The sequence below is a fragment of the Buteo buteo genome, unplaced genomic scaffold, assembly GCF_964188355.1.
Source record: "Buteo buteo unplaced genomic scaffold, bButBut1.hap1.1 HAP1_SCAFFOLD_74, whole genome shotgun sequence".
In the NCBI taxonomy this organism is placed as follows: domain Eukaryota; kingdom Metazoa; phylum Chordata; class Aves; order Accipitriformes; family Accipitridae; genus Buteo; species Buteo buteo.
The window spans coordinates 1-8,065 of NW_027439238.1; the positions used below are offsets into that span (position 1 = coordinate 1).

At 56.5% G+C, this 8,065-nt stretch overlaps 1 protein-coding gene across 1 annotated transcript; it reads left to right on the plus strand.

Annotated features, from left to right (window-relative positions):
• Positions 1-1,797: 1,797 nt before the first annotated feature.
• LOC142027867 (uncharacterized) lies at positions 1,798-6,407 on the plus strand. The gene is made up of 6 exons (XM_075022065.1): positions 1,798-2,006; positions 2,098-2,205; positions 3,390-3,497; positions 4,059-4,127; positions 4,824-4,968; positions 5,978-6,407. The coding sequence occupies exons 1-6, from the start codon at positions 1,901-1,903 to the stop codon at positions 6,405-6,407; spliced, it is 966 nt and encodes a 321-aa protein (XP_074878166.1). The 5' UTR covers positions 1,798-1,900.
• The last annotated feature ends 1,658 nt before the right edge of the window (positions 6,408-8,065 follow it).

Here is an 8,065-nt window from a genome sequence, read left to right on the forward strand (position 1 = left end):
TCAGAGTCCGAGGCAGAGAGAAATCCACAGAAGAGCAGTGGCCAAACAGCAAGCACAGAAGCAGCTGTAGCCAAAAGCGCCTAAGGATGGCAGGGAGTGTGCTGATGTGCAGACAGCTAGGATGCTGAAGGGGTCTTAATTTCATCTAAACCCAAAAACTCAACACACGTGGGGGAGGGGCAGTGCCCCAGGGCCGTGGCCGCGGTGGGAAGGCAGGACTGTGAGGTCACAGAGCCCCGCTGTGCCACGCCGTGATGTGCAGTGCTGTGCCACAGGCACCGCTCCAGCAGTGCCAGCAGCAGCAGCGGCAGCAGCAGCAGCAGCAGCAGCGGCGGCATGGTGCAGGCGTGGGGGGCCATGACCCCCGCCTGCCTCCTTATCCTCTTTGTGGTGTCCCTGCAAGCCTGGGATGTCGGGGCTGCTCCGTGGCAAGCGCGGGGATTAGGTAGGTGGGCAGGCGAGGGCCAGCACCCAGCGCTGGCAGCGTGGCGCAGCACCCACCACACCTCGGGGTGACAGCGGGGCTGGGGTCGTGGTGTGGCAGGGCTGTGAGAGCAGCGGGGCCGGGCTGGGCCGGATGAGCCGCGGCCAGCTTCATGGGCAGCGGGAGGTAGATGTCCCGTGGGGAGGTGCAGGGGGTTGCAGCCGCTGCAGAGGCATTTTCCAGGTGAACGGTGGGGCTGAGAGCAGCACCGCGGGGTGAGGAACCATCCCCAGAGCCGGCCCTGTGCTGCCCTGCCCCAGAGCAGCCTTCCCCTGGCCTGCATGTCGGGGCCAGAGCAGCACCGCAGGGGCCAGGTAGTAGCCTGCAGGGGCACTTCTTCCCTGCGCTGGTCACAGCTGTGCCCCGGGCCCTGGCTCTGCCGCTCCCTGGCTGAATCCTGACTTTCAGCCTCAGGGATGTCCGTCCTTGGGAGATGTCTGCTCAGAAAAACAGGAGCATTCCTGCTCTAGCCCGGCAGTGCTCTCCTTGGGTGAACCCAGGTCTCCCAGGCCCTCTGCAGCTTTGGAAACCTCCACCCATGTCTGGGTCCCACGTCATTACCTGACCCCCCTCCAGTGACTGCAGGTCACTGAGAAAGAGGTAGATCACAGCCTCTAATGGAAACGTGCTTGATTACAGCTGTGCCTGTAGCCGATGGCCACCCGACTGCTCAGCCGGATCTTGTCCGGGAGCCTCAGGGCAACCCCACAGGTATGTCAGTTGAATGAGCGGGCATTTAGGTTTTAATATTTGTTCATATGAAATTTAAGTTAGTATTTTCTTGGCTGATGCTTAGACATGCAGAAGAGCAGAGAGGGAATGGGTCAGGCTCAGTGATGTGGCCTGGGGCGCTCTGCCTTGCAAAACATTCTTTCCCAGCCTTTTTGACCCTGCGCTGCTTCCAGTGCCTGCTGCAAAGCCATTGGGCTTGTTGGGGTTGAGTTTAGAGCTGGTGTGGGCTCCAGGGAGTCCTTTCTGCCGGCAGCTCTGTACATGGTTTGTTTTAAACTGGCATGTTCCAGGCACCCAGTAACGGTCTGCACAGTGCTCCTGAGTGGCAGGGAGAGACGAGTGCCATGGAGCAACCCTGTGTGTGAACTGCATTCATTGCCGTTCACATCTGAAGAAGTCTATTGAAATATTTCACAGGAGCTTCTCTGTTCTGTTTGTTTACAGACGTGGCTGGACGCAATGGCTATCCAGCTTCCCAGCCGGGTTCCAGGGCTGACGCGCAGGGAGATTGCACGGGTACGTCATGGCTTTTTACTTCCTTTGAGAGCTGCCAGCTCAAAGCCCAAATGTGAGCAAGATGTCTCTTGCAGGTGTGGGAATATAGGCCTGCATCGTGTGTGCCATGTTGTTCTGTGATCCCCTTACATGTTCTGCTATTCAGTATGACAGTGTATATCACAATGTATGATGGGAGCTTCTCGTGGGTGTTTGGTTGCAGATGTGGGTACAGGGAGGGCTCTTCCAGCTTCTCGGCTGGGTCCTGCGCTGGAGCTCACCTGGCATCCTAGGGGTGAGTAGTCAGTCCTGACTGACTTCACAGACTAAGTGCTCGTTTTCAGTATGTTATTCTTGAGAAATTTAACTTTATACTTTCTGTTAAGGTCCTCAAAGAGCAAAGTATAAAGCTAAAGCTGAAATAGGAAGATCTTCCCAGCGGTCACCAGAAGTCCTAAAGGAAATCCTGAAGGAACTGGACAAAGCAGCACGTGGTGGGTATAACCAGAAGTCTTGGGAAGCTGAGGTTTCAGATGCATGTATGGACATGAATCCTGTGCAGCAGGAAGGGATCGATCAGAGCCGCACTGCACTGACACTCAAATTTCACACCTTGCAGGTGCTGGTGAGCTGTAGAGATGGTGCAGAGTCTCTGCTGCCAGTTGTGGTTCAACTGAGCCCCAGGGACGGCTGCTGCCCCAGTTACAGCGTTACTGGCCAGAGCTGTTCTGGGCAGACGTTGGTATCCAGCTGGCAGGAACTGACAGTGCTCGCACCTTGAGTGTGTGAGGGACTTGGCTGAGGAGCCAATTCCTGATAAGCCATGAGAGGGCCAGCACCCTGCCAGTCACTGGCAGGGAGAGTGCCCTTGGCCAGTGGACAGGATGCGCCGGGAGCTTGGGGTCACTGAGACCAGCAGACTTTGCCTGGGCTGCAGGCATCCCCTGGGCAGGATGGGAGCACCCCGGCTTCGCAGCCTGGTCTAACCCCATTGTTCTCCTTGATGTCTGAGGACTCTCGGTGACACCTCGGGGTCAGGGACAGGCGAAAGCTGGACACCCAGCTGAAGGCCCGACACCTAACTTGAAGGCAGCTAAAATGAAGGGCTGTGAATTCGGTGTCGGGTGGTCTGCCTGTCTGTTTCTAGTTGTGGTTGTGGTTTTCCTCTTGTTTTGGGGGACTGTGGGCTCTTCACTGCCACTTGTGAAAGTGCCCAGAATATGCTTGCAAGAGCTTGCGGTTCAGTCCACTATGCGTGTCTGTTACCCTTACCATGTGCTGGAGTTGGTATGATGGGAAGTGCTTCTCAGAAGGACTCTTTCCCCACCTGAACTGGCCACAGCATCTTCCTGTCTCCTCTGAGGGAAGTAATTTACCATCATCTTGCAGTTTGCCAAAAATGCACCAAGTGGAATGTGAACAAGATCACATGCAATCTCCTAGTCTCTTAGCAGGTCAGGATTTGCTGTCTCCTGGTAAACTGGAAAGTGTCTAGCACTTAAATTTTTCTCCATGAATGACACATCGTTTGGACTAGTGACTAGGTGCACCCCCAAATGCCCAGGCTTTGTTTCTAAGCGTTATTAATGTATTTTGAGAAGTATTGCCTCCTGAAGATACCACGTTCCTGATGAGGAACGGTTACTTCTAATTAAAGTGAGCCACTTTCTTTCTAAAGAGATGGACCGTGAGACTGTGGAGAAGGAGGCGTTTCAGGAAGGAGATAGTCACGCAGTGCCAGTCTCTGACGAAAAAACAGGGGCAATTCAATCAACAGGCGTGCCAGGTAATTGCTGTCCTTCAGTCATCCAGTGTCATGAATCAAAATCATTGTGTGTCTGCAGCCTCTTCCCCTGGTGCCCGCTACTGCACATCTTGTCAGCAGCCAAACTATTATTAGTACAGAGCGAGTGTTCTAAAAGAAGCCAGCAACGGCTCTCTGAGGATGACTGTCATCTCTGGGGTGTGGAGGTTACTGCCATCAGTGTGCCAGAGAGACACTCACTCGTAACCCTCCGTGTGGATGCAGTGAGATGCTCACCTCCCACCACACCCTGTTCACAGGAATTTGAGAACTTTACCGTTTTGGGGGTGAGGCCATCTGAACCACCCACAGCAGACGATGGGAAATACAACTCTTAATGGAATGTGCCTCCTGCAATACCTGCATCCCAGAGCTTGCCCTGAGTCCCCCTAAGCACAACAGAGGGGGATCCCTCCTGTGAACTGAGGTCCAAAGGGATTCACTGGCGGATGGGGCATGGGCTTAGAGGGAACCTGTGCCACCCTCCTGCATCTTCTGTGCCTGAGCCATGCTGAGGCTTTACCTTTCTCTGATTCTTGGCAGTGGCAGTGCTGTCCAGCCCTGGAGAAGCCCACCACGCCAGGAGATATGAATTTTCTCCAAAGAGTGCAGGTAATTAGCAGTCTTGCAGGGGGCCATAAGGGGAAGACAAGTCCTGAAACCTGGGGGCATGCAAGCAGTGCCCACGCTGGAGGAAAGGCGAAGAGGGAGAGAGCAAGGTTCAGGTGTCTCCTGAGAGGGCCTGACTCCATCCCCTCAGGGTGTGGGTGATGGGCTGGGGAGAGAGCTGGGGGTGGCACTCCCTGATGCAGGGATGGGTTTTGTCTGTGTCGCTCAAAGGAACGATTGGTCAAACAGCTGCGCTCCCCCACATGCTCTCCATCTGGCCTCATGAGTTCTGTTCAGTGGGACAACTTGTCCCAAAGGGTCAGAGAGAGCCTCCAGGCAGCAGCACTAGCAAGCCTTGGGGAGTGAAAGTGGGTGAGCGCAAAAGAAATTGTGTGCAAACGTGAAGGGTGGCCAAGAAGGGGGAGCATACCTGTGACACTGGGAAAACTGGATTACAGCCGTACCACAGTGTGAGCAAAGCTCTGAGGAGAAAGAGAGGCTCCAGAGTGCATTGATTTGCAATGGCTTTGGGAGTTTCCTTTGCTTCTACTGAAACCAAGGAAACATTGCAGCCCCAGCATGTTTGCTGGTGCAGAGATGCTAACAAAGTGAGAAAGAACATTTCCTGGCAATGTCAGACCTCCTGTGAGATTACCAGTAGCGTGCAGGACACACTAATGCACAGAATTGTTGCTGCAGGTGTGGATGACAAGAGAAACACAAATGCTGTGGATCCTCAAGATTTCCGGTACTACTGCATAGAAGGCGCCGTGGCGGTCTTGGGCTCCGTGCTGTTTGGGATGATACTGTGTTGTGTGATCTGTCTGTGGAGGAAGAGACGACGGTGAGTTGTTGGGAGTTTTTTTTGCCAAACTTCTGTATTAGATGGCTGCTATTAGCCATGAAACATTTAGAGGTAGGGTATTGTGGAGTGCCGAGACAGTTACTGGCCAAACTCTACTGAGATTTCTGCTGTAAGATGTTTTAACTGGCCTCTCAATTCATGGGCACTCTTTTGTGAAACGCCTTCCTCCTGTGGCAAGTGTTAGTTAAAAGTGACCCTGCCTCGACAAGAGCAGACCCAGCGACAGACGTAGGATGAGCAAGGTCAGGAAGAAAAACGAGGGATGACATTGCCATAGAAAGTGAGAAGCGCAATAGTGACATCTTTCTGCCAGTGAACCTGCCAGCAGAAATCACCCTGTTGGGTGATGCCGTAAATCCCAGAGGTTCACCTCGACCAGGGTGTCCCAGCAACTGAGACCGTGGTGAGGAGCCTTCCCAGCTCTCGGCCTTGCTTTGGAGAAAGAGTCAGCCTGTCCCATCTGCACCTGAGCACTGCCAGCATGCGTGTTCTCAGCACAGGCAGGGTTTTTTTCTGTGCAGGGGTACGTATCTCTTTGGATACGTATTCTGAAGAGAGGATGGAGAGCATCTCGCTGAACAGAGAGCCGAGGCTGTGCCCTTGTCTGGTCAGGGACAGGCAGGGGAGCCGAGTGCTGGTCTCTGCCAGGCACGCTGAGAAAGGAGAACAGGAGGCTCTCCTGGCCCTGCAGCGCTGTGCCCAGCTTTGGTCCCCTCGGTCTGTCGCGGGCAGGTCTCCTTCCAGGCACGTGCAGAGCAGGCAGGTCAGGATGGTCAGGGCCGAGAGGAGACGAGCCGTGGGCAGGCGAGCAGAGCCCCAGACGAGGGGTGCGGGGTGCCCCGTTTTCTGCACGGAGCTCTCCACGCCCACAGCTCCCACGCGCAGCCAGGCATCCGCACCCCGTGAGGCGCCCAGTGCTGCCCCGCACCCTCACACCCGCCCGGCCCCACAGCCGCGGTGGGGCCTCAGCAGCCTCCTCTCTCCGCAGGCGCCTCTCCGCAGCTTCGCGAGCCTGGTCCGACACCAGCAGCTGCTCCTCGGGCCTGGACAGCCGGAGCAGCCGCTGCAGCACCCCGGAGAGCTGGACCCGACAGCAAGAGCCATCACCTGTGCCTGCAAAACCGGCCCCCCTGCCACAGAGCAGCAGGGAACGGGCCTCCGCCAGCCCGGACAGCCGCCCGGCCCGCCCGCCTCCACCCCGGCCCTCATGGCTGTCCAACTCAGCCAGCCGGCTGTTGCGGGACCAGCCCAGCGACCTCAAGCCCCCAGAGGAATTGAAGCCACCCGCCCGCGCCCCAAGCCCATCGCGCCGGCCCTCCTGCAAGGGCCTGAGCCAGCCCCACCAGGGTATGGGTTTGGGCTACAATGACAGACTCCTGACGGACAGCTTCAGGGATCGACCATTCGTGTCCGAGTAATGGCACAGCAATAAATACAGATCAGTAGCACAGTGGGCTACAATGACAGACTCCTGACGGACAGCTTCAGGGATCGACCATTCGTGTCCGAGTAATGGCACAGCAATAAATACAGATCAGTAGCACAGTTGTCCAGGTCGTAATGGCAGCAGACCCAGGGATTCACCAATCCTGGGCCGAACTTCGCATCGGGGCACACAGGGACCTGGATGCCCACGGTGTCAGCAGGCAGGGAGCTGGGCATGGGACCCACCAACAGGCTGGGGGAGCCCAGCTTCCCTGGTGGGACTGTCCTGCTAAATTCTGAGCCACAGAGGCACCAAAGGGGCTCGTTAACAGGTCACCATCCCCACCTCTGCTCCCTGTGCCAGCTTTGTCCTGGAGCGCACAGGACAGGGGTACTGTGTAGGGCAATACCAGCCCCAGCCCCTCCATTGCGTGCGCGCCAAATACACCACATAAGGCAAAGCCAGAAATAAAACGCAGAGCAGCACCAAGCTGCTATTGAGCCATAACTGCTTTTGGCTGGGATGGAGTTAATTTTCTTCCTAGCAGCACATATGGTGCCGAGTGTTGGATGTGTGACCAAACCAGTGTTGGTAGCACACCCATGTTTTGGCTATTGCTGAAGGCTGCTTGCACGGCCCCAAGGCCTACTCTGTGCCCATGCTGCCCTGCCAGCGAGTAAGCTGGGGGTGCGCTGGTGGATGAAAAGCTGGACATGAGCTGGCAATGTGCACTTGCAGCCCGGTCAGTGCAGGTGGGTGGGGGGCGGGGGGGTCTGTGAGGGGTTTGGGGGGGGATTTGTGAGGGGTTTGGGCAGTCCGCGCCTGGATTTGTTGAGGGGATGTTGGGGTCTGTGAGGTGTTTAGCGGGGTCTGCGAGGGGATTTGAAGGGTTTGGGGGGGTCTCTGAGGGGTTTGGCGGGGTCTCTGAGGGGTTTGGGGGAGTCTGTGAGGGGATTTGTGAGGTGTTGAGGGGATTTGTGAGGGGATGTTGGGGTCTGCGAGGAGTTTTGGGGGGGATTTGCGAGGGGCTTGGGCGGTCCACGAGTGGATTTGTGAGGGGATGTTGGCGTCTCTGAGGGGTTGGGGGGGGTCTGTGAGGGGATGGAGGGGTTGTGAGGGGATTTGTGAGGTGTGGAGGGTATTTGTGAGGGGATGTTGGGGCCTCTGAAGGGTATGGGGGTGTCTGTGAGGGGATTTGAAGGGTTTGGGGGGGGTGTGAGGCAATGGGGGGTCTGTGAGTGTATTTGTGAGGAGATGTTGGGGTCTGTGAGGGGTTTGGCGGGGTCTGTGAGGGGATTTGAGGGGTTTGGGGGCGTTGCGCAGTCTGCGAGTGGATTTGTGAGGGGATGTTGGGATCTCTGAGGGGTTTGGGGGGGTCTGCGAGAGGATTCGAAGGGTTTGTGGGGGTCTGTGAGTGGATTTGTGAGGAGATGTTGGGGTCTCTGAGGGGTTTGGCAGGGTCTGTGAGGGGATGGGGGGGTTCTGTGAGGGGATTTGTGAGGTGTTGAGTGGATTTGTGAGGAGATGTTGGGGTCCCTGAGGGTTTTGTGGGGATCCGTGAGGGGATTTGAGGGGTTTGGGGGTGTCTGTGAGGGGATGGGGGGGATTTGTGAGCAGTTTGGGCGGTCTGTGAGTGGATTTGTGAGGGGA

Excerpts from the sequence above, each read along its gene's own strand:
- LOC142027867 (XM_075022065.1), top strand. The coding sequence starts at position 1,901 with ATGATGGGAGCTTCTCGTGGGTGTTTGGTTGCAGATGTGGGTACAGGG. Across the intron at positions 2,007-2,097 it reads GCTCACCTGGCATCCTAGGG|GTCCTCAAAGAGCAAAGTAT; the intron begins GTGAGTAGTCAG and ends CTTTCTGTTAAG. Across the intron at positions 4,128-4,823 it reads ATTTTCTCCAAAGAGTGCAG|GTGTGGATGACAAGAGAAAC; the intron begins GTAATTAGCAGT and ends TTGTTGCTGCAG.